Genomic DNA, 25,509 nt, shown 5'->3' with positions numbered 1-25,509 from the left:
CACTGGTTATGTGGGGGGCTTGCTCATGAGCCTGGAGGATCTCGTGGAAGGAAAATCATTACAGGGCCTGAGCTTGAACCCCTGCCATGATGCCAGCGTCCATCTTTGTCATTTGGCACACCCCGTTCTCTGGGCTGTGAAAGGTCTTTTCTGAGGCTGCGCCTTACATTAGTAGCGGCGGAGTTCTTCCCGTCACGACCCCTTTCATCCCACTGTGGATGTCCTGACAGGCTCGTTTGGAAGGGGTTGAGCTAAGCGGTCAGGCCTCCTTTGCATACCAGCCAGGGTTCGGTTTCCGTGGAGGTAGAAGCAGCTCATTAGGCGTGGTTTCCTGTGACTCCGAGGGCAGGGTCCTTGCAGTTCCTGTCATTGAGTCCGCCTTTGGAGACCACCCATGTGGACTGAGTTGGCTGTTTCAAACAGCCTTCAGTTTTACAAATGCCGCTTTCTATTTTTCTCTGGTTCTCAAAGGTCAGATGTTTCTTTCTCTAACAAGCTATCACACTTGAATGATTAACGTAAAAACCGGTACGGTTACAGTGCCCAAAGTAAAGTGGTAACCCAGTGCGCACGTGAGGGCGCCTCGCGCTCCCTGTGCCCTTGGGAACCTGCTCATCCGAGCACAGCAGGCTGGGCCGCCTGTCCTCAGTGTGAGTAGGGCCCAACGGCGGGTGCTGGATTTAGTGGGACAGCATTTGGAAGCCGGCTGCTGTCAGCCTTTGGTGTGCAGAGGCGAGCAGACGGCAGGCCCCGGGCCCCAGGGTTCCCGCAGAGGCTGGCTCTGCCCTCATCCTTCACTTTCTCTGATTGCTTGGCCATCAGGTCTGGTTTTTGATAAATGTTTGAAAGACAGACAGACAAAATTTCTGTTCCCTGATCAGTAATTTAATTCTATTTTTGTCAAAGAAACTAAAAGAGAGATATTGAGGGGTTTTTATATTTTCCAAAGCCTTAACAAATAGCGGATGTTAGAGTCGTCCGAGTGTAGCTGGGTTCTGGAAGTGCCTGTCTGTGGTGGTGGAAGTCGGCGGTGGGCACAGTCTGTCTCACCTCTTCCGGAGGCTCAGGGCCCGCCTTTCACAGCCGGCCCGTCCTTCTCTCCCAGCTTCTTGTCTCAGCCGGCTCCCTGCTCGGTGTGACATGACCAGCTCCTTCCCACTCAGCAGCTTTTGGCACTCACTCTGGTCCTTATGTGACGTCATATTGGCAGTTTATGGAGTGGGATTGAGGAACAAAAGAGGAAGGTGTGGAGGGCGGTCCACGGTGCAGTGCAGGTGGTGACCTGGGCGGGGGCCATGCTGCCTGCAGCTCTGACGGTGCCCACAGCCACTACCGGGGCTGTGCCGCTTTCTCTGAGGTGCGCACTACTGTGCGTGTGGTAGAGACAGGTTGTTGCCGCCGCACACGGCTCTGTCTTGCTCTTCTCCCGTCTACTCCCATACCCCCCTGCCTCCCCTGCCTCCACGTGCGTTCCCCGTTCCCTCACACACGTCTGCTGGCTCAGGGCTCTGTCTGGCCTGACTGGAAACCAAGAGCCCAAGTAGTGGGCGGCACTGAGCAGTTTGTGCGGGTGTTGGAGAACGTTTACCAGTCTTGTTTCCCAATTTGGTGAGAACATGCCCCTTGGTGGGACCTGTTTGAGGAGCTGTAACGGTGCCTCCATGCCTGCGTTCAAGGCCTCCTGCTCAGGCTGCTCGTACACTTGCCGTCCAGCGTTTTTGAATTCTTCCCCATGGCAGACTCCTAAGAGTTGGTTTGCTCTGTGCGCCCGAGGGGAGAAGTATCAGATACAGACTTGCTCTGAATGTCCTTTGGTGGATTCTCACTGAAGGTCTGTCTCTTGCAGGTGGTCCCGACAACCAGGTCCACTTTGAAGGGTACCAGGTGTCCAATCAGTGCATGGCGCTGGTCCGTGACGAGTGCCTGCTGCCGTGCAAGGACGCCCCCGAGCTCGGCTACGCCAAGGAGTCCAGCAGCGAGCAGTACGTGCCCGATGTGTTTTACAAGGTAAAAATACAATGGTGGGCAGGCGTCGAGTAGCTGCAGAACGGTGTGGACACTGGCTGCCTGGGGCCTGACCGGCCACACTGGCTGCCAGTCAGCCGTGGTTGTTTAGATCCCAGCTTGTGGGTGAAGGATTCCAAAGCACTCTCAGGCTTGTTGTCAGCACTCCGATGGCTGTGATGTTAGGGCTTACAACTGGAAGCGGAAATGGCGTGCAGGGCCTGGGATGTGTAACACCGGACCAGACGTTGCAGCACACACGCAGCTTTGGCTTCTAAAAACAGGAAGACGGTGTCTGTCAGGGCCTCCCCAGCAGTGAAGAATGGAGCTGTGAGGGCAGGACCTAGGCTCTCCTGAGCGGTACAGGAGTCTCAGCGAACCATTGAGACAAACAGGTGTCCATCCTTAAGTCTGTTTCTTGTGACAGCTGTGAAAACTTTTTATTGAAAACTATCCGGGTTGGATATGTAGGTGTTCGGTGCTTCCTGGCAGGCCCAGAGACACGACGGTCTCACCGCAGGTCGGGACTTGTTCCCGGTCATAATCGAGGCACCTGGCACCACCTGCCGCCCGGAGGACTCCTTAATCTTACACCACAGGGCAGCTTCTGTGTGTCTGAAAGTATTTTGTCTTCATTTTTGAAAGACCTTTTCTAGGTTGCCAGGTTTGCTCCACTGTTGCCTGATTCATTGTGTCCAACGGGAAGTCTGCTGTCACCTCATGTGTCCCTCTGTTCAGAATGTGACATTTCCCATGGGCTGGCCCATCTTCTCTAATCATTGGTTCTTAGCCCTTCGGTCGTGAGTGCCTGGTGGTTTTCCTCAGGTATCCCGTGTTTGGGGTTTGGTGAGCTTCTTGGACCTGTGGGTTGATGGTGTTTTGGGGCCGTTGTGTTCATTTTCTATGGCGGCCAGGACCAGTGGCTGCAAACCAAGCGGCTCTAAAACAACGCCCGTGTCTCATCTCATACTCTGTGCTCAGGAGTCTGGGCAGAGCTCGGCCGCATTCTCTGCTCCAGGTCGTCCGGGCTGCAGTCATGAGTCGATCAGAGCCTGATTCCACGAGTCAGGAAGTGCTGGCGGCGCTGAGCTCCTTGGCTCCTGCCCTGGGGCAGCTCCCGGCCTGGCAGTTTGCTGCTGCTCCCCGCAGCCCGCAGGCGCGCCCATCTCGCTGGCTGCTGCTGCTGTCTCGCTGGGGCTCCTGTCCTTCGCGTTGGCCCGCCCAGGTGGCCCAAGGTCATCTCCCGATGTTAAGGTCCGTTGGTTAGTAGTGACCTTGGTTACAGCTGAACAACCCCCTTTGCTTTGTGAGGGGCTATGTTCACAGGCATGGTTTTGCATCACATTCACAGTCCCGGGGAGTCGGGTGGGAAATATTTCAGGGCCGTTTTTAGAATTCTGCATGACAGCTGCCCGAAAAACTGTTCTTAGCAGTGGCCTTCTGGCAGGGGCAGCGCCTGAGTTCTCAGCCTTACGTGCAGCCAGGGTTGAAAAGAGTCCCAGGCAGGAGAGGGCTTTTGGTCTCCATGTCCCTGTTCACTCTTGCCGGGTTTTCGTCACTTGCCTGATCTGTTGCCAGGCCCTTCTGCCTGAGGACCATGAGACAGATGCCGCCGGTGCTCAGCCTCCCAGGCATCTCGGTTGGACGGTGTTTGGTGGGGAGCTGGCTCCAGCCCAGCCCCCACCTCTGTGGGTATGCTGCCATCTTCCTCTCACAGGCCTGCGTGAGCCAGCAGAGAGCGGGCCTCCCGTCCGGCATCAGTGGACGCCCCGGTCGGCTGTCTGCTCGCCTCTGAACAGTCCCCTCTGGAGTTTAGTCCATTAGTCCTCGTTGATCTTTGTTGTTTCTACAGCTCTAATTCATTTTAAAATGAAGTTTTTATCATTTTTTTCCCCTTGTTTGTGGGAGTAGCAACCTGCCAATTGTATCCCATTAGGAAGGGGAAATCCGGGTATCTTTTCATCATTCTTGCCCACATCTGAAATCCTTTGTTGTTCCTGATCATGTTTCTGTTCTGGAACTTTCCTTGTCGTCCTTTTTAGCTAAGAAAGAGCTTGCTTTGATCCTAGTGAAACGGCTCTGGTTTGCCTGTAGGCACACAGTAGGACCCCCAAGGATTGTCATTGCTGGCTTCCAACATGGCTGCCCACTTTCTAGGTGTTTCTTCTTACCCTCACTGCGCCGCAGGGTGAGGTTTCACTGTGACTGCTGTTGCTGTTGTCGTCCTTCCCATTTTCCAGGTGAGGAAATAGAGGCTCGCAGAGGGTCACACAGCCGGTGACTGGGAGAGGCACCAGTGGGGGCCCGTCGGAGGCTCTGAGCAGCCTCACAGCCCTGTAAACACTTAAAATCGTGACTCAGTTTGAATGTTTTATTTGCTCATTGAATGGAGAATTCTACAATGGATAAAAACCTTATTTGGTGGACCTAATACCCTGCATGAAACCTGCCGCAAAGATTTCCCTCTTACTGTGCCTGCTGACTCTGATTAATCATGATCCATTTTTAAATTGTCTCTTGTGAAATAGCCTACATGTAAAAGAGTCCATAAAACACGTGAACAAAAGTAGTAAACACGGGGGCCGGCCCGGTGGCTCAGGCGGTTAGAGCTCCGTGCTCCTAACTCCAAAGGCTGCCGGTTCGATTCCCACATGGGCCAGTGGGCTCTCAACCACAAGGTTGCCAGTTCAATTCCTTGACTCCTGCAAGGGATGGTGGGCAGCGCCCCCTGCAACTAAGATTGAACACGGCACCTTGAGCTGAGCTGCCGCTGAGCTCCCGGATGGCTCAGTTGGTTGGAGCGCATCCTCTCAACCACAAGGTTGCCGGTTCGACTCCCATCAAGGGATGATGGGCTGTGCCCCCGGCAGCTAGCAACTGCAACTGGACCTGGAGCTGAGCTGCGCCCTGCACAACTAAGACTGAAAGAACAACAACTTGAAGCTGAACAGCACCCTCCACAACTGAGATTGAAAGGACAACAACTTGACTTGGAAAAAAGGCCTGGAAGTACACACTGTTTCCCAATAAAGTCCTGTTTCCCTTCCCCAATAAAATCTTTGAAAAAAAAAAAAAAAAAAAAAAAAAAAAGTAGTAAACACGCACGTCTTCACCTGTAAGAAGCAGAGCACAGCCTGCACCACAGGAGCCCTTAGGAGCCCTCCCTGAGCTGCCCATCATTTCCTTGCTTTTCTGATGATTTTTGCCGCATGTGTATATCCTCATATGCCTTGTTTTAAGCTGTATTTAAGTGAGACCCCCTTGTTTTTCTTCGGGAGCCCTGACTGTTCTTGACCCTTTACTCCTCCATCTGCAGTTTAGAATTCCTTGCAGGTTGCATCAAAACAAACAGGTCTCCTGAGGATTTCTTTGACCCCCTTTTCCGTGCAGGGTCCCCCTCCAAATGTGGGGGTACTGCGCTTGTGTCATGTCCATGAATGTCTCTCACACGAAGGCCATCATTTATTAGATGGCTCTTCCGTGTTATAAGTAGCATCACTTTAAAATTACGTTTTCAAACTGTCGCTGTTCAAAACTGGTATACTTGTGTTTGGAGCAACTTCGTTTGTTGGTTACTCGTTCCTCTAATTATATGTATATACACATTCACACACATACACAATCTCGCTCTGTCTCTCTGTCTCTCTGTCTCTCTCTCAGGTTTTCTACACAGACAAGTGTATTATCCAGAAGTGACATTCCTGCTTGTCCCTTCCTGTTCATTCTGGCCCCTCATTCTGGCCAGGGCTTCTGGAACAGTGTCTGCTGTCCCGCGTCCGGCACTTTTGTCCTGTTTTTAAGCACAATAGCAGTGCTTTCAGGATTTCATCATTAACTGAATTTGCTGTGGGCTTTATTGGAGTTTTTTGTTATTACCCTTTATCAGATTGGAAATTTGCGTTTTGTTCCTCTGCCTTTTGAGCTTCTTGTATGTGGCCGTGGGAGCCGTGTTACTTCCTTGATCAGGCCGTTGTTTTCGTTCATTGCTAACTTGCCTTAGAGCAACTAGACGTGCTTCCAGGACTGTCTGTAGCCCTGGAGGATTTGACACGCTCATTTCTCATGTTGCAGGAAAGTGCCAGTTTGAGCAAAGACCTGTGAAAGCAAACACTAAAGTAACCCTATGAGTCCTCCTGGAGGCGTTGGAATCGCACTTAAAATACACCTGTAAGCAGGACGCGCTGCAGTATTTGTGTCATCTGTAGTAACAAATTGGCAGCAATCTGAAAGTCCAGTCACGGGTATTAACATAATACATCTACGTGGACCAGTGTTACTGATCACTAAAGGCAGGCGTTTAAAAACTATCTCAGGATACGGGCTCCAACTCATGATGTAAAATTATAGATGTACCTATGTGTACGTTTTTGTGTAGTTGTGCATGTGTGTGCACGTGTCTGTGTGCGTATCCACGCAGAGGACAGGAGTGGAAGCTCGGAGGCCCATGGGGGTCCCGTCTGTCCAGGGTGCGCTGTGCAGCCAGTGAGACCTGGCCCAGAAGCACATCCTGCAGGCGAAGGGCTGTGCGTGCACCCTGGTGATGGAGGCCTGTGTGTGCCTTTGCTGGAGGCGTTCAGTGCTCCACACGGGCTCCCTGGGACCCTCAGGGAGGGAAGTGTGGTCCTCCCTGCACACCACGCGTGTGCTCCGTTCTGACTCACGGCGAGTCACGTTCCTCGTAGCACAGTTGACCCCCGCAGGAAGACATACATAACGATAACCACTGTTAGGCAGCAGTTCCTCCTCATTTTTCTCTGTTCTTGTAAATATTTAAATTGTAATGACACAATAAGTGAGTGTGGTGCACATGCAGCCCAATCATAATGTCTTGAAGGAGTCTTCTGCTGACGGCCACGCCGTTGCTTCGGGGGGGGGGGGGGGGGGCGCTGGTGCGCCCGTGCAGCTTTGCACGTGGTGCGGTGCTGCGGTCGCAGTCCTGGTCGGGCTGGGGAGGCTGCAGCTCCCCAGTGAAGTGGACCTGGACGTGGCTCAGAGGTGCTGTTTCGATGGCACTTGGGCTGGGAACCTGATGAGATCGGCAGGGAGTGAAGGTGAGACAAGCTCTGAGTGCCCGCGCAGCCCTGGGCGTCCAACGTGGGGGTGAGGCCCAGGGTGCTCCGTGAGCCTGCTCCCCGGCAGCAGTGGGGAGCCTGGAGGCCAGGCCGAGAAAGGGCTTCCTGGTCAAATGGCCCTCAAGTCCAGAATGGGGGTGTTGTTGGCACCGTGTGGCTGTCAGGGCTTTGACGAGCAGGTTGCATCAATGGTCACATGGGTGTAAGGGGGAGACTAGGAAGAACCGAGGCGGCAGGCAGACACTGCTGAAGCTGCGAAGGGAAGTGGGGCAGTGACAGTGCTGGCTGGGAAGTGGGCCAAGGCACGTTCTTGTTTGGGGTTTTTAACAGGAGACAACAACCTGCGTATGTGCGCTGGTGGCCGCGGTCCGGTGCAGGGTGATGGGTGGTGGAGGAGAGAAGGGAGGGAGGGGACTAGTGATGCACTTGACAGGGGTGCGAGGGACTGGTGCGTGGTGGGCAGGCTTCCAGGGCATCGAGAGGAGGCAGCCAGGTGCCAGCTGGGAGGGAGATGGAGGACGGCGGGGACGGGACGTCTGCAAGTTCAGTTGCTCACCAGAAGCCGAGTTCTCTGCCGAGAGTGAGGCAGGAGGCACTGTGCTGGCAGGTTGCGGAGCCAGCATCTAGGCAGGAGGCGAGGACGGCCAGGATCAGGCAGTAGGACCTCTAGGTTGGGGTCACAGTCAGAGTGTCGTGTGCATCGGGAGTGCAGGTCTCCTAAAGATGAACGTCTGGGACATTTTAATAAGAAATGAAGCTTGTGTTTATTGTGGATTAGCAAGGAAACAGGCCTGCCCGCACCTGTCCTTGCAGCCCCCTGTGCACACGGGGTGCACGCAAGCTACCAGTGGCATCACCGCGGGGTCTGTAGCCTCTTCCCTCGGTCCAGACTCAGATAAGGGGCCAGGTGTTCTGCCCAGGTCCTGGGCCTCCCGCGGTGAGCAGGTCACACTGGGCCCCTTGTCCCAGGCTGTCTGGGTGACTGTTGAGGTGCCTGGTGTGGTGTGGCAGGCGCAAGACCTGAAGAGTGTGAGTCTCAGCCAGGTGGGTAGGAGCCCTCAGGGGCCACAGTCCAGAGGCTCCATCTAGCTTGCGTGTGCTTATGGTGGGTGTGGTGGGCGGGAGGAAGCCAGAAGGAGAGAGGGGGGGGTGTGGGCCGTTCCGGCTGCGTGTGTGAGGACTGGTCTGCAGACAGGAGGCTTTCACAGCAGCACAGGCGTCAGATGTGAGAAGTGAGGTGGGTCTAAAGTCGAGGGTGAGACGCAGCAGGAAAGGGCTGAAAACCAAGTAGGTGAGAAGGTGATGCCTAATCCAGATGACACCGTCTGCCCCTGTGGCCTTTGGGGACGGAGCGGGTGTGCTGGAGCCGAGTCCTACAGGCCATGCAGGGCTGCAGGAGGAGCCCGGATGGAGCCAGGTCTGTGGTTTGGGTGGTGTGTGTACTGCAGCTGTGCAGTGAGACTGAGCTGCTGGGGTGTGTGGGGTGGAGGTTCAGATGCTGACACTAGGGGGTTGCTGTCAGGCAGTCGCGGTAGGGACCGAGAATGCTGTTTTCAGGGTCATCTGCACAGAAAGCCCACATTTGGGCCCTGGAAGTAGATGAGAGGAGCCGAGATTGTTCCCAGGACAGAGAGGGTGTTGAGCAGCCCCGGGGAACCTGCTTTTAGAGGGCTGGCCCAGCTGGGGGCTGGGGGGGCCAGATTCCTAGCACGAGGGGCAGGTGTGGTGCCAGTGTGAGGAGTCAGGAAGAGGTGATAGGAGGCTGCAGCGGGAGGAGGGGCATCGCTCCCTGGAGTTGCTGGCTCGGCCGTCACATCCATTTCCACCTGTCCCTCAGCCACACACACGTGGGTTTGTCCCAGCGCCTGGCGCTTACCCCACATGCCCTGTGGACCATCCGTAGTTCATTCTGCGAGTGCTCTAAACTACTTGGGACAAATTCCCAGAACTGGCGTTATTTTGTCAACGGATGACACATATTTTAAAGGTTTTATGCATTCTCCCAAATTCCCTCGAAGAAGGTTGCATGGTTTACTCGGAAAAGCTGTGTGCAGACCAGCCCTGCCCCCGGCCCGCCCGCCCAGACAGCCCACTCTGGGACCCTGCCCTCGGAGGGGTCTCCCGTAGGTATCTCAGGGGGGTCTCCCATGGGTATTGAGAGTCTCCTGTGGGTATCGGTGATTTCTCCGTGAATCTCCTGCATGTGCTTAGGTAATTAATTGTAAGGTAGTTCATCATTTTGTATTCATGGTGAGGTCTTTCTATGCTAATCCTTAGTCATGTTGCAAACACAGGCCAGGCCATCATTTTCTCTGTGCTTTTCATACAAAGAACCCAAATATTTTCTGATCTCAAAGATACAGTGTTCCTTTGTCTTCATACTTACATGGGAAACAGTTCTTTACCCTAAAAGTGCATGTTTACTTACCTACATTTTCTTGTGGTGCTTTTATGACTTAATTTTACACTGAGATCCATAATCCATTTGCCCGTTGTTTCCTTATTTATTACAGCTCCACAATACACTGTTGTGTATGTTAGGGCAACACCCTGCACTGTTCAGCTTCTTAAAAGAAATGTTTTCATCACAGGGGTTATTGCGTTATTCAGGAAAGTTGATCAATTAATCAAGAAATTGCCAACAAGAAAAGAGCTTCTGAACAACACATGAACATGATACCCAGTCTAGGAGAAAGAACTGGCACCTGCTACCCCAGCTTGGCTGTCACTCTTCCCCTTGAGTGCGATGTGGCGTCTTGCTGAGCATGGTCAGCTGTCAGGGTGGTGCCTGCACAGGAGTGTGGTTGGGTTGTGCTGAGATCCTGGATCTGATGTGGACGGGCGGGTCTCTCACCTGCCCCGCCCTGCCCCCCAGCTGGCAGAGCTCGGGCACCTCTCGTTTCCTCGCCTTCAGTAGCCTCAGCACACCTTGGGTGGCCAGTGGTTGTGTGCTCATGCTGGTGAGCCTGGCGCAGGCGCCACAGTGCCTCAGAGATAAATGTCAGCGGCTGGGTGTTTGCACCTAAAGGCACTCTGTGGGTCTCATCAGCCTGACTGTTCCCTAAAGGTTGATGAAACAGTTGTGAGTTTTTCTTGTTCTATCCTGTGAAGTCGCAGGTCAAGCTGCTTGTGTCACTTGTTACCCTTCTCGCCAGTTCTTTAAGGAGAAAAGCAGTATATTCAGGATTTCATCCACCTTTTCCAAAGCAAGGTGCTGCTGCCCAATCCGTGGAGTTTGCTGCTATTCTGGCAGCGGCCCGCATGCCTTCACACTCTCAAAGACGGAGGCCCTGGCTTTCTCCCTGATGTCACCATGCTGGTGCCGCTATTTCCAGAGGTGGCCCTTAGCAGGTAGTAAGGCAGTAGGGACCTCGACTTCTGACGCTCCCAGTGTCTTGCTCCAGGTGGAGGTAGAGCCACTGATCCTCCGGCTGCTGCCAAACTTAGAGTATGGTGTCTTCCTCCTAGGTATCCCGCTGGCATCTGCTGATGCTCATACAAAGCTATTGCCTGTTAAGATGGGAACGAGGGTGGGGATCGGCTGGCCAACCATTGGAGTAAAGGCGTGGGGGAGCGATGGAAGTTAACCTGCTTTGCCCTGGGGAGAAGAGAGGGTGTGACACCTTTATCTTCTTGGGGAGCAGAAAGGTACAGTTGGGTAGTTAAATTTGTAAGAGAATGTCAGGACACAGAAAAAGAGAGAGGAGCTTTTAACAAGAAAAATCCCTGGAGGGGAAGATTAAAGCGAGCAGATGCTAGAAAAGTGTCTCTGCCTCTTAGAGCTTAATTAGATTCGAGGATGAATTCCAGATGGGCTAGTTACGTGTGAGTTGTTGCAGGTTATTTCTTGTAGGGGCAAGGGTATATTTTTGGAAATGGTGATTTAGTTTGATTGGATTCGATACCTGCCTCCTACCATGTGTCCTCCATGAGAAACTGCTGCTTCCGGGATCCTAAGACCCACTCAACGGCTCACATCTCGGGGTGCCCCTGTCGAAGCCGGTAGAACCGCAGAAAGCTGGGTCCAGGGGCCGGGCCCGGTGGCTCAGGCGGTTGGAGCTCCGTGCTCCTAACTCCGAAGGCTGCTGGTTCGATTCCAACATGGGGCCAGTGGGCTCTCAACCACAAGGTTGCCAGTTGGATTTCTCGAGTCCCACAAGGGACGGTGGGCAGCGCCCCCTGCGACTAAGATTGAACAGGGCACCTTGAGCTGAATTGCTGCTGAGCTCCCGGATGGCTCGTGTCCTCTCAATCACAAGGTTGCCGGTTCGACTCCCGCAAGGGATGGTGGGTTGTGCCCCCTGCAACTAGCAACAGCAACTGGACCTGGAGCTGAGCTGCGCCCTCCACAACTAAGATTGACAGGACAACAACTTGAAGCTGAATGGCACCCTCTACAACTAAGACTGAAAGGACAACAACTTGACTTGGGGGGAAAAAAAAGAAAACGTCCTGAAAGTGCACACTGTTCCCCAATAAAAAGTCCTATTCCCCCTCCCCAATTAAAAAGAAAAGAAAGAAAGAAAGCTGGGTCCAACCTGACTGCTGCAGAAACAAGCATAGGAGGGCACACTTGTCACACGGAGGGACTGACAACTCCTACCCAGACAGGGGAGCGTTATTCCCACTTCGCAGGAAGGCAGACAGACAGAGCTTATGTTGCCAGGAAGGTGCCCTGCGTAGATCACGGGTTAGGTGGATTTAGACTATTTTCTGGGAGGGCAGAAGGGCAAGCTTTTGTTGGCAGCTGTGTGGGAAGGCGAGGGTGAGCTGAGATGCATCGCGGCCAGAAATGTTTATTTCTTAACAGAAGGAACAAGGCCAGATGGGGCCTTCAGATTTCCTTTGAGGGCAGCGGACTTGGTCTCCCTCAGGAACAGCCTGTGAAGTGTGTCTCAAAAGATGGCATGGGTCTCTGGGCTGCCCAGGAAGGTGTGGCGTGCTGGGGGTCCTGCATCACTCTGCTCGCCCCAAGGAGAGCTGCTTGACATCCATTCGGTCTGAGAGCTTAATAAACATAAACTTTTATGTCGGACCCTGTAATTGGAAATTATGGATATATAATTTATATATGACTCAATGTAATGATTTATATAATGTTAAGTGATGATTTAGATAGGAAATATGACCCCCTCTCGCAGAATCTTTAATGAAAAGCATCGGTTCTTAGGAATTTATTTCTGGAGCTCTGTTTGAACGCAGCATGTTTGACATAAATCAGATCTAATTGTCATTTTATGATTAATGAACATATGCTGGCCGTTTTTCTCTATAATTAAACTTTATGTTCCATGCATCTGACAAAGCAAACCAAGTTTAGACTTTGACAGGTGGGTGGTGGGGCTTTCCGTGTCTGTGTGTTTGTGTGTATATACTCATTTTTGTGTGTATTTATTTAGTAATGTACAAGTGTTAAGTTTCCATGAAGTCGGGTTTTCCGAGCTGTAAGATCATTAAGAATTAGTATTCAGACGTGCGACTGAGCCAGCTCACAGAGGAGGAGAGGGCACAGATGGAGCCTGAGGTGGCGGGAGCCAGGCTGCAGTGTGAGAGGGACGGGCGGTGAGGCTGGAAGGGCTCTGCCCGCGAGAGCCCATCAGCCAGGAGCACGGCCACTTTCTCATGTTATAGCCGTCACAAAGAGCGCCGAGCAATGATGGAAGGAGGATTCACTGGGCAAAGGCACATTTTCCTTTCTGCTTTCCATACACTTCAGCAAGAATTGTAGTAATTTAAAAGGTGAGACGAGCATGTGGAAGGAAAGACATGTTGCTGGTCAGCACGCCTTCACTCACCTTTGTTTCCTGTTTCAGGACATAGACAAGTTCGGCAACGAGATCACCCAGCTGGCCCGCCCCCTGCCCGTGGAGTATCTGATCATAGATGTAAGTGCATGTCGTCCCCCCTGGGCTCACGGTGGGCGAGTTGGAGGTCAGGACTGCTAGCCGTGTGGTGGCTACACGAGGCTGGCAGCAGCTTGGACAGTTGCCCCCCTGCCCAGCGCAGGACATCCCTGGAAAAGCTCGCAATATTAAGGGCTTTTTCTTTCAGTTGTGTTTTATTTTTCTCCTTAAAAACAACTGAGGGATTAACTTCTCCCAAACTAAAGTACAACAAAGGACCACGGACCAGGCCGAGCAGCCTCTGGTGGTCAGCGACCCAGCATGGCTTCAGGGGTGATGTGTGCGGTGCTGCCCTGGTCACAGCTCACGGCGGGCCGCTGTGTCGGAGTTGGCCCCAGGCAACACAGCCGTGACAATTCTCACATCAGGGGCCAGTGGATTCCTGGGTGGAACTCCAGGGGCCAAGAAGGCCCCTGGCTCCAGTGCGCGTGCCCAGAGTCTCAGCTCTGGCAGCATGCTCTGGTCTCGGAGAGGGGGCCGCAGAGCAAGACCGTGCGGGCTGCAGGAGCGAAGCGCGTCACGTCTATAGCAGTCAGCGCTCCGCCCAGAGGTGAAGGGAGCTGCTCGTCCCCTAACTGCCACCTGCCAGGATCTATGCGGGCTGCATTGGGACTTGGGGTGGGCATGTGATGCAGGCTGTGAAATACCATGGCACTGGGGGCAGCGGGTCCCTGGGAGAAAGCCGAGCACTGGCGCTCCATCCAGTGACAGCTCCGTAAAGGCATCTGTGTTTGAGGCTGCCTGGGGCGTGATTAAGATGAAAACAGATTGATGGAACACATTCTTAGGCGGCGTCAGCATGATTTCAAGACAGCTTTCAGAGGTCTTCTCTCCCAGTGGCCACCCCACCCCTCCTTTTATAAAAGATCTAAGTTCTTGCCTTAGTGTATTGTTTCAGTTGTTTTGATGGGTGAGGGAACATTCCCCCCATGTGATACCTAAGCTCTGTTTTTGGTGACGATGTTGGAGCAGTCCCCCGATGGCATGTGCCCAGACAAGTGTGCTCAGCTCGTCGCCTGGCCCCAGGCCCAACACCTGACCAGGGCGCTTAGGGAGAGGGCAGGTAGAGCACAGGCCCAGGGGCTCGGTCCCTGCATCCCCTCCCCCAGGCATCTCGGATTGGCACTGAGCGCTCCAAGGGACAATTATGGGTCTGACACACCCTTCTCTCAATTGCACACTTACTTACTAGTAGGTGTTCCGCTGTGCTGCTCCATGGCCATATCTGCCCTCCAATAGGGAGGACCCACGCTGTCCACAGGCCTCTGTCTCACCAGCGTGGACAGCCCTCTGCCGTCTTTAGAGTCATGACAGCAGCTGAGCTGAGCCCGTGGGTACCAGCTGCTCTGAGGGTTTCGCCTCTGAGGGCATTTATCCTCCTGGCAGCCTTAGCGGAGGTATGAACAAAGTGAGGCTTGGGGTCCTGGCTGACAAGCCACGCAGCTTGGACGGGCCCATCGCTCAAGTCCCTGGCCTCGTCCACGAGGGAGCACGAGGCTCGGCTGCGCCTTCAGAGTGCTGGCGCAGTCACAGCGCAGCGCTGCCTCTGCGGGGATGAAAACAGCAGGTGACATTTTCATTCATTAGAAATAGTCCCAAAGGAACCAGCATGGCTGCCTAACCCTGCTGCCACTGTTGTCGTCTTGCAGAGGAAAAGCTGCGTCAACCGAAAGGTGGCTGACAACTCCCACTTGGGGGGGCTCTTCCAGGAGCAGTGAGAAGCTACCTGCCGATTCTTACACATTTACACTGTTCCTGTGGCTTCTGTTGATGATACATTAGCTGTAACGTGCCCCCTGTCGTCACGAAAGCATGTCTGAGCCAATGAGGGCCTTAGGCTCCCTTCAGACACAGGCTCTCGGTTCCAGTTGTCCCCAGGGGAGAGTGGGAGCTGTGCCCTGCAGCCCAGAGGCCACGGTTCTTCCTGCCTGCACATAGCCTGGCCCCACGGAGCAGTGCCCCTGAACTCAGCAGAGCCTCAGCAAGCTCACTGAGGGCACCGCGGCTCTCAGAACCCTCAGGCTGACTCACACGTGCCCTCCAGACCGCGATGGGAACAGTCAGCTCCTGAAATGCCTCCGTGCTATCCCCATGGTCACCCCAGAGTTCATGGCCACAGAGATCAGCTGTGTGGCAGGCTTGTCATATGGGAGCTGTGCGTCAGGCAGTCGCAGGCAGACTTGACTTATATATCATGGAACCAGCCTGGGTTCTGAGGTCTTCTCTCCCAGTGGCTGTCCTCAGGCTGCCCACATGTGCCATGATCTTAGAAATTATTCAGAGTGATTCCTTAGTTTGCTTCCCAGAGTCAGTTCCAGAATTTTCATTCGGGTGGTACTAAGGCTTAATTAGGGCTCTAGCTGCTGTAACTTGGGGCTGGGGGTGGGGGGTGGCAGTTGAGGGCTGTCCTGTTTACAGCATAATTAATTTATGTCATGGGTTTGTCTTTTTGTTCATTAGATCACAACAACTTTCCCAAAGGATCCAGTTTATACTTTTTCTATATCGCAAAATCCATTTCCTATTGAAAACCGGGATGTATTGGGTGAAACACAGGTAAGCTCTTTGTTTCTAGAAACGTAATTTAAGTAACTACTGCTTGTTTATCTAGTGCCAGCATTTCTTTTCCAAAGTTCCCAGCTTTCAGACTGCCCTGACTTACTCTGTGGCAGAGCCCAGCTGTGCCTTTTTCTCTGACACTTGATCACTGACCCCCTCTCAGAGCTGGGTGACAGATGACCACCAAGGCCTATCCCGCCAGTTGGGTCAGGCCTACGGCTTGGCCGGGAGGACCATTCTTAGTTGACTTCCTTTGTTCCCCAAAATGTAGTTGTCACGTCGTGTCCTCTTACCACAATTTTTCATTGTTGATGCACGTCATCTCTGTATGGAGCTGTCTTGCTCCGCGGTTTGCTTCAGCCCTGCCTTATCAGCCTGCTGCGTTTCTCAGGCACCGTGTGAGCTTGGAGCTTCCCGTGGCCTGACCACAGACGTTCGGCTCCTGGTGCCGTGGCCTCTGCTGTCACTGGCGAGCAGGCCAAATCAGAACTGCTGGGACTGCCCTGTGGGGGCCGCGTAGATGGTCTGATTGGCTGACAGGTGTTGTAGAAAATGGCTTGGTTAAAGAATGTTTGTAAAGAGATTTTGTTTTCAAGCTGGTGGTTTGTTTACAAAACCTCTCTGACACTTTGGTCTCCTCACTGCCCATCTGCCTGGGCATTCGGGGTACTTAAGGAGGTGCAGAGCCACTTACTGGGTGGCACCCATGAGTCTCGTGGTTTGAGTCCGTGTTGCATAGTGAGTGCCTTCTCCCCACCACACATACACCTCCTCCTCCTCCGTGTCTGCTGCCCCAAGTCAACAAGGCACCTAGACGGGAAGGGATGGTCCCTGAGTACATGTGTCTCACAGCTGGGTCACCTTCCTGGGAGAGGGAGGCCACAGCTTATTGTTCAACTGTGTTCCTCTGTCCCTGGGTCCCCGCCAGTGGCTATAGAAAGACAGAGAGAGAGAGACGTCTATCAGCCTGAAATGTATTTAGTTACGTCTTGGGAGGAGAAGGGCTCTGCTGTGGGTCTGGCCCTGTGTGTTTATTTCCTCCCTCCCACCCCGTCACCAGGACTTCCACAGTTTGGCCACCTACTTGTCCCAGAGTACCTCGTCCGTGTTCTTGGATACCATCTCGGATTTCCACCTCCTGCTGTTTCTGGTCACCAACGAGGTCATGCCTCTGCAGGTACGGGTCGGCGTGCGCCTGCGAAGCACCCACCTGGCTTCGGTGGTCCCCAGGTGGGGTCTGCGTAAAGAGGTCTTTCCTTTCCTCACGTGCCAGAGACTTGAGTCGAGTCCCCTCTTACGTCCAGTGGTCTGTAGCTTTTCACAAGGGGCTTATTGATAGACGAATTTTTTTCACATTTAGCATTTGCATTAAGACACCTTACTTAAGTGTCCACTTTCTGTGACGGAGGCTGGTCTCCTTCATTTGTTACAACCATGTGGGAAGCAGATGTTGTTTAGCTGTGTGTCCCTCAGCATGAAGCATTCGAGATCCAACCAACACGCCTGTCCTAACAGCTTCAGAACCACGGCCCCTGCTTTTGACTGACATCTCCCTCTCCCAGCTCAGCTTCTATCACTGTGGTCCACACAGTTGGCCAGCAGCCAGGCCCCGAGTGCACAGCTGGCACTGTGAGACACCTTGTGGGGGGACAAGAGGGCGAGTGGTCCAGACGGCAGCTGCTCTCTGAGCAGTGCGGGGCAGTGGGCAGCGGGGCAGCGGGTCCAGCCGGGAGGCCCTTTGCAGGTGCCGGGTCGTGGATGTCCGTTCTTTGGCCTTTTTCTGCCTGGGACCCACAGAAACACCAGAGAGAAAGTAGCCATTTCTTTCAGAGACTCTGATACCCCTGACTCAGCACCTTCCCCCAAAGGTGACAGAACAGAGTGGAGAGGCGCACTGCTTTTCTCCGCCAGGCAGCCTGTAGCTTTTCTTGTATCCTGCTGGCTTTATCTTGTGCCTGTATTTTGTCCCAAATCTACTGCCTTCTGATACACCAGGCACCCTGAGAGTTCCCCCAGCTTTGCCTTCCCTGTGACGCCCTGAGAGTTGCACCTCCAGCCCCAGAGTCGCAGCCCATCTAGTGGGCCGGGTGGTGAAAGACGGGCGCTACAACAGGGCATCCTCGCTAGCAAGCGGCTCCCGGTGTACAGTCACCTATCAGAAGCACGTTCTGTAGGCACTGAGAGTGCCCTGAACGCTTGGAACCCTCTTGTTACACTCCTCCTTCTGCCCCCGAAGGCCTAGGCTGTAGAGTGTGTTTCTAAAGATGTGATTGAAAAGAGAAAAGCTGGAGGGTAGAGTGAGGGAGGAGGGTGGACTGTCCATCCACCTGAGTCCCCAGGAAAAGGGTGGGAGCCTCTGTTATCTCGGTGACAGACAGCACAATAGCCAACTTGGGGCTGTTCGGACAGAATTTAAATCCTAGCTCAATTTAGCACTTCTATTTATAGACCGAAGTGTGTGGCATTTTGCGTTTCATAGTGACAGACTGCCAGGTTTTCTAAATTCCCTCTGAAGTTACGTCATGACGTTAGGGGGGGAAAAAACCTATAGCAAGTGTGTGCCCATCACAGGCAAAGTGAGCTGGAACCTTCTTTTATGGCTTCTCACAGGACAGCATCAGCTTACTGCTGGAGGCCGTGAGGACCAGGAATGAGGAGCTCGCGCAGACATGGAAGAAGTCTGAGCAGTGGGCCACCATCGAGCAGCTCTGCAGTAAGTGGCCTCCCCTTCCTCCGTCCCTGGGGCACAGCTCCAGAACTTGTCATTATGCCCTGGAAACCCGACCCCACATGCGTCCTGGTGGGAGTCGTGGGCAGTCGGACAAACACAGACAGACCTGCCAGGGCACGTGGGTGTTCACTACTGTGACATACGTGCTCCAGGACCACAGATCGTTGGTACACAGCTCTGTGAATTTTGACACATCAACGTACTGGGCATGCTAATGTTCAAGCATCTTGGGAGCAATTGGAAAATCACTGTGTTAGATAAACAGAGATCACATTCACACATGTGCTGAGAACCCAGGGACCTTTTGGTCTCCTCGGCGTTTCTTTTTCCCTTTTTCCCACCAGTCCTCAGAGATTTCTTGATTGAGAGGGGAAAAGAGTTACAGAATAGAATGTGGGGTTCTGTACCTCCGGGAGCCTGAGTGACCACACCATCCTGGTGACAGCCTTGTCCGCCGGCGGGGTAGCTGCTCCCAGCGCGTCCGTCTCGTGCCTGCGTGCTGCTGGCGCCATGCGGCCCGCCCTGTGCAGCCGGGAGGCCAAAGGGCAGGTGCTGTGCGTGCTCTTCCCTGTGGGCTTGAAAAGGACAGGCATGCCCTTTAAGACAACCTTGAAAATGCGTGTTTGAGAAGTTTGTACTGTTTTCTCAATCTAGTAGGTAGGTACCAGAGCCCAAATTAGCCCAGCAGAAACTCCACAGGATGTGAGCCGAGGGCGGCCGCCTGAGCGTCCTCACTCTCGCGACACTAAGACACCCGGGAGCTCTGTGGGTTCCAGAGCCTCGGTTGTGTTGTGCTCCTTGTTAAGTTTTCTTTCCACCCAGTTCTGAAGGACAAACCAGTAGTGTGGCCACTCTGTGTGCCATGTGTTCTGCCCTGATGTTCTGAATGCTGTTCATATGTTCCAGAAGAGACATGACAAACTATTCTCACCAAACTCCCTAAAATAAAGCTCAGCCTCGTGTCCTTGGGGAGGGCAGTAGGGTGCTTCTGGCCAGTGGCATCGGCACCTGGTATGACCCCCATGTAGGGGGCTCTCCGCCCCCCGCCCCCATGTTGTTTTGGGATCCTTCACACAGAAACTGATTATAGCAGCTTCCATGTTCTGGAGCCCCCCCCACCCCCCAACCCAGGAAGTGCCAGAAGGGCCTGCACACAGGGAAGCCGAGAGGCCCAGAGCTCCCTGCAGGCCTGAAGGGAGGACGGGTCGGTCAGGAGGTCGGCTGGGGAAATGGAAACTAGATCCGCAGAAGTTCCAGTCTGAGCAGTTGGCATGTCTTTGCCATCCCCATTAGACAATAACCTAAAGCTAGCGGCCCCATGGGTTCTGGGGCCCACGGGCTGCACCCCGCATGTTTAAACGGGGGAAGTGGAAACCCGCACCGGGTCCGGCGTCAGTGCCATGGCAGCAGGGTGACACAGCCTCTGCTTGGAGAGCTCCAGGTGGTCGTGACTCACTTTGCTGCCAAGTGTGTTATGTGATTGTCAGATCCTATCAACAGGTATTCTACTCATGGAGCTCAAATTACTGTGCATGGCATTGGTGACAAATTAATGACAGCACCACAGCACGTGCAACACCTACGGGTAGTTAGTGGAAGCCATGTGAGAGCTCCCTGCTGAAAGCTAACACTTTGCCAAAAGCAGAACTAAGTAAATCGAAAGAAATATCATCTTTCCGATTGAGAGACTCAATATATTATTTTTAAGATGTCAGTTTTCCCCAAATCGGTCAGCACGATCCCAATCACAATCCCCACAGGCTTTTTCTTTTTCGGATTGGGGGGGTGGGAGTGGTTACACAATTTTTCCGGGAGCGCAGAGGGCTGAGAAGACCACCTTGAAAAACAGCACACAGACTTTGACCTCCTCGATGTGCACCACATACAGAAGTCAACTCAAGATGGGTCATAGACGTCAAGGTAAAAGCTAGAGCGACAGCAAGCTGACCATCTTGAGGACCTTGAGGTAGGACAGAGAAAAACACTGACCACGAATAACTGTCTGGTAGGACTTTATCAAAATGAAACCCTGTGCTCATCACAAGACTCTTAAAAAGATGAAGTCAGGGCACAGACTGGGAGGGAATGTCTGCAATACGTGTAGATGACGTGGGATGTAACGTGCAGTCATGTGCCGCTAACGACAGGATACTATCTGAGAAATGTGTCGTCATGCAGTCACACGGCTGGCAGTGCAGTGGGTCTGGTGACGCCAGCGTCCCCACAAACCTGGGGAATACGCTGCGACGTCATGCTTGCCACGAAGTCACTAGGCCACAGAAATCTCCAGCTCCCTTGTAACCTATGGGACCACCATCGTACATGTGGGTTCATCATTGACCGAAATGTCGTTATGTGGCACATGACTATATAGAGAGCGCTGCATTTTTTTTTTTAATTGGGGAATATTGGGGAACAGTGTGTTTTTCCAGGGCCCATCAGCTCCAAGTCAAGTCGTTGTCCTTCAAGCTAGTTGTGGAGGGCGCAGCTCAGCTCCAAGTCCAGTCGCCGTGTTCAGTCTTTAGTTGCAGGGGGCACAGCCCACCATCCCATGTGGGAATTGAACCGGCAACCTTGTTGTTCAGAGCTCACGCTCTAACCAGCTGAGCCACCCGGCCGCCCGAGAGCTCTGCATGTTGATAATAATCAAAAGGGAAAGAGCATGAGTAAAAACTGGGCAAAAGACATAGACATTTCACAAAAATACAGCAGTGGTCCACATTCGTCATCAGGGACGTGCAAGTTAAATGAGATGCCGTTGCCATTCATTGGAGTGGCTAAAATGAAAGAACTGACCGTGGCCGGAACCTTCGCTACCTGGTGAGAGTGAGAACATGACCCGACAGGCCCACTCCTGGGTTTTTACCCAAGAGACGTGAAAACACACAGGCACACAAAGGTTTGTGCAGGAATATTCACGGTAGCTTCGTTCACAGTGGCTCAGCACTGGCAATGATGCAGGTGTCCAGCACGAGGGGTGGGTGAGCAGTGAGGGTGTTCACGCAGCGCTGCCTCAGCAAGGGGTCGGGGCCAGTGGCCGTTCCCGCCAGCCTGGAGCTCCGCACACGGCAGCTCTGCAGCCGGGCTCTCAAGCCGCCTCTGCTGGCGCCCAGAGCAGAGGCCACTTTCACTCCGACGAGTGGAACAGTCCCAGAGGGCGGGAGTCATCCTGTGCAGAAATGATGGACACTCGCTTCTCTCCCCGCCCACAGGCACAGTTGGGGTGCAGCTTCCCGGCCTCCACGAGTACGGCGCTGTTGGGGGTTCCTCGCACGCTGCCGCGGCCGCCATGTGGGCCTGTCAGCACTGCACCTTCATGAACCAGCCGGGCACCGGCCACTGCGAGATGTGCAGCCTCCCCAGGACCTAGGGCCCCCGGCCGCCCCAGCCCTCTCTGACCAGGATCGCTGAGACGTGCCCACACCGGCAGTCCCGAAGGGCAGGGCGGGGGTGGCTGCCCTGGAGGAGGGGCCAGGCTGGCGCTCTTGCGGCTAGAACCAGTCCCCTGTGGGGCCGGGCGGCCTCCCCTGACGCCTCTGGTGCCAGCCCCCACTGCTGGGAGGACTGGCGCCTCTGACTTCACCTGGAACGGAGGGGCAGGAGCACCTGCTGCTGCCTCGCTTTCTTTCTCCTTCATTTGGATGCTTTTTGTTCTTGCCCCTTCCATGGTTTTGGTTGGGGGCTCTTGCTGGCCTCTGCCCTGATGGTCGGGGGCAGACCCTGCCTGCCAGGGCCACTTCCTCCCCTTCCGGCAGCCACTGTCGGGCGGAAACAAAGCGGCCACAGGCTCACCGGCCTCCCATCTGCTTGGTCTGCAGGTTAACTGGCTGCCTACCCTTCTCCTGCCCCCACCTGATATCCAGGTGGCGTTTTAAAGTCGGCATTGGTTGTAATAACAGTTATCGGTAATTCCTGCCCAGAAGACTTATTTATTTTTTTTAAGATGAAAACTGCATAAAAGGGGAGTGAGACTAGTTCCCACTTCCTTCCCTCTAGTGAGTCCCTGTGGGTGTGTGCAGGGTGGGTGAGTGTGGACGGGGACCCACAGTCACTTCTTGGAAGTAAACCTCAGTGCCTGAGACCTTTTCTGCTAAGCTGTCCAGCCTTGGCAGCTGCAGACATGGGCCGTCCGAGCAGGAGCGCAGCGGTGGCTCCCACCAGGCAGGCGGCCCCTCCAGACAGCCAATACCGCTGGCCAGGCCTGCATGGGGTGAGCTGGGTTGCCCAGGACCAGAAGCTCTGGTCCCCTTCGCCCCATACACAGTTCTTTCCCGTGGCCCCATCCAGCCCCTGGCCTGTGGCACAGTGACTTGGCCATTGAGACAGGCCTGGGTGAGGGAGTAGGGGCTTTTGACCTGTTGTGAGGCCACTTGGGTCTGCTGTGGGGGCCTTGGAAAGTGGCCACTGTGCTGCCGGTGTGAGGTCTGGGTGGTGGTCAGACCTTGCGCATGTGCTCTGGGCTCCCTGAATTTCCTCTGGCTGGGCTGTACTCGGGTCCTACCCCAGGGACTTGCAGGCATGCTGATGCCTCTTTGCCTTAACAAGAGCTGTGTCTCCGAGCAGCCCCAAACCCATGGGAGAGGCGGCCCAGACACAGTATGCTCGGGGCCTTCATGTCTGCCCGGGGCGGGGCGGGCCTGGCCTGTGCAGAGCGCACTGGGTGTTGGCTTCTGCCACGTCCACCGGCACAGACTGGTCTGCTCTTAGGGCCACAGCAGAGCAGCTGAGCCAGGGAGCAGGAGGGCCAGAGCAGCCCATCTGTGACACAGCCCGCTGCTGAGGACTGTCTGGTCGCACCTCCAGGTGCACTGGCTGGAGCTCCGGCCTCTGTCGTTTGGTCCCTGCGGTCATACATGAGGCTGCAGGTGGGCCCTGTGCGTGGCCTGTTTCCCAGTGCCCGGGGAGGCCAGAGGTGCCGCTTGCTTTGTCTTCATCCACCCAGCTAGTTCCTTTCCGCCAGCATTCTCTCTCGAGTTCTGGCATCTGCACCACTCGTTTGTTTCCTTCTGTCTTTTAGCTAAAGAAAAAGCGTGATTTCTCTGCTTCTGGTTTTGAGTCACTCTGTTCAGTAATGCACTTTATTTTATTGTCCAAAGAGTTGAGCTCAGTAAAGGGTATGGGAGTGCCCTGCCAGCTGGTGGGCTTGGGCCCAGGCAGCTCAGCCTCCTCTGTGCAGAGGAGGGGGCCCCCCAGCCCCACCTTCCTCCTACCTGCCCTCGCTTGGACACAGCCTCTCATGTCACCAGGCGCCGTAGCCCAGCAAGGGTGGCTGAGTGCACACCTGTTCAGGTGAACACAGCTGCTGCCCGCCCGCCTCTGACCAGTCTGCTCCCGGGGCTTCCGCTTCGGCTCTGCTGGGGACTCAAGGGTGTGCGTCGGCCGGGCTTGCGTGAGCATTTCCTGGCCTCCGGCCCTGCAGTGCGACTAATAAAAGCACCTGAAGCGATGCCGGGCTCCCCATTTGTCGTTCTGGGCCTGAGGCCTCTCCTTGTGCCCTCAGCTCTTTGTCTGCAGGGCAAGTTCGCATCTCCTTTGTGTTAGGTGACCACTTTCTCCTCACCTCATTGTGTCACTGTCCTCCGCTGACATGTTTGACTATTGAAGGGTAGATAATCCCCCCACCCCAGGCACCCCTGCTCTGAGCTTCCAGTGGGAGGTCTGGGTGGAAGGGGGCCTGGCCTCCCTAGGGTGCCCTTTTTGTGCCTTTCCTGCCTGTCGGCCACTTGGCTGCACCTGGGCCTCTGCGTGCTGGGACAGACGCATGTGGCCAGGCAGCAGGTGAGGGACGAGGTCCAGGAGCCCCAGGCTGCACAGGTGCGTGGGAGTGAAGCCAGAAGTGACACTGCCTGGCCTGAGCTACCTTGCCCCCAGCCTCCACACACACGTTCAGTACCACTGTCCGGCAGGCCACTCACTGCTCCCTGAACAGGTGTACGAGTGTAAGATCAAACACCACCTGCTGATGCTGAGGGCCTTGTGGGTGGGCCTCAGAGCCTGTCTCCCGCCCTGTCCCTGAGGTGATGACTTTTCACAGCAGTGTGGCTCACACTCACAGCTGCTGGGTGCAGGTGTTGCTGTGCTGAGCTCTGGGTGCGCCTCAGGCTGCTGAACATACCAGTTCTGTGAAGTGAGAAGGTGCTCAGACCTCCCGAAGAAGTCAAGCAAGTGGAGTGTACTGCTTGGAAATAGAACTCGGGGTCCCACCCCCCTTTGCCGATTAGCCCTGAAAATGGCCAGGAGGGCTGGAGCCTGTACACACTTGTGCCCTGGGTGGGAGTGGGAGGAGTCAGCGAGACGAAAGGAGCGTGTCTTCACTTCCTAATTCCAAGGCCAAGTGGGAGCTGGTCTTCCTCATCCCCTGGGCTCCTCCCTGTCCCAGCACCTGGAAGCCTTTCCTGCCCAAAGGGCAGAAATGGGCCAACTACAAGTGCCACCCTCACATGTCCATCCCAGCACCCGGAGATGGTGGGACCGGCTGCTGCCCTGGGGGTGAGTGCCTGCCTCTACCTCCGCGAGGGAGGTTAGAATTTTTCCTCCTGCTTTGTGTTTGGGCACGCACTCCAGCTTCCATGGTGCCAGCTTAACCACGAGCCCAGAAGACATTTGGCAGCTAGGCCCCTTCAACATGCTATGGCGGGCATGCCCTCCATATGCCTCTCATGGATGTCTGGCCTTGGAGATTGTCCCGTTGGCTTCTTAAAGGAGAGGAGTATTATTGACTCCCCATTCTGCAGGCACCTTTCAGGGGCGCTGGGGATCTCCGAGTTTCTCATACAGAGGAGTGCTCTTGGCCCCTCTCTGGTCAGCACCTCTCCCAAGCCTTGGAGGACGAGGAAAGGGAGCAGACTGGTGGGGAAAGAGGTATCATCCTGGCTCTGGTGATTGTGCGTCATTTTCTTTATCGCCCTCTGCCCCCAACCTAGAATTCCTCTGGCTTACCCCACTGTCCATTCAAGTCAACACACCCACGGACAGGACTGCTCGTGTTCAGGCATAGGAGGAGGGGGACACAGGTTCATGTTTGGCTCAGCAGCTCACTGGGACCCATGCCTAGGCTCAGAGCCCCTGGCTATGGAAGTTAAGACAGGACTCCCTGTCGGACAAAAGTGTGGGTGACCCTCGACATGGCAGGTAAGCCTGTTAATTAGCCATTCTATCTTGACCGCTCACTCTGGACCTATTTCCTCTGAAACCTGCTCAGTAAATAGGTCCCCTAGATTGGGCTCATTCTCAGCCTGTT

The 25,509-nt window shown here is 54.5% G+C and overlaps 1 protein-coding gene across 1 annotated transcript in view; it reads left to right on the top strand.

The window, feature by feature from the left end:
- The window catches only part of NPLOC4 (NPL4 homolog, ubiquitin recognition factor), a 47,708-nt gene extending 23,993 nt beyond the window's left edge, over positions 1-23,715 (top strand). The window contains exons 12-17 of the mRNA XM_074320324.2: positions 1,847-2,007; positions 12,890-12,961; positions 15,440-15,535; positions 16,599-16,715; positions 18,149-18,251; positions 21,482-23,715. Of these exons, the coding sequence (XP_074176425.1) occupies positions 1,847-2,007; positions 12,890-12,961; positions 15,440-15,535; positions 16,599-16,715; positions 18,149-18,251; positions 21,482-21,639 (707 nt within the window). The 3' untranslated portion in view covers positions 21,640-23,715. The remainder of the gene's footprint in view (positions 1-1,846; positions 2,008-12,889; positions 12,962-15,439; positions 15,536-16,598; positions 16,716-18,148; positions 18,252-21,481) is intronic.
- Positions 23,716-25,509: the final 1,794 nt, after the last annotated feature.

Source organism: Rhinolophus sinicus, chromosome 12 (assembly GCF_057876585.1).
Source record: "Rhinolophus sinicus isolate RSI-liver-muscle chromosome 12, RSI-T2T, whole genome shotgun sequence".
Taxonomy (NCBI): Eukaryota; Metazoa; Chordata; class Mammalia; order Chiroptera; family Rhinolophidae; genus Rhinolophus; species Rhinolophus sinicus.
Note: the sequence above shows the minus strand (reverse complement) of the source record. Positions and strands in the feature narration are given on the sequence as shown.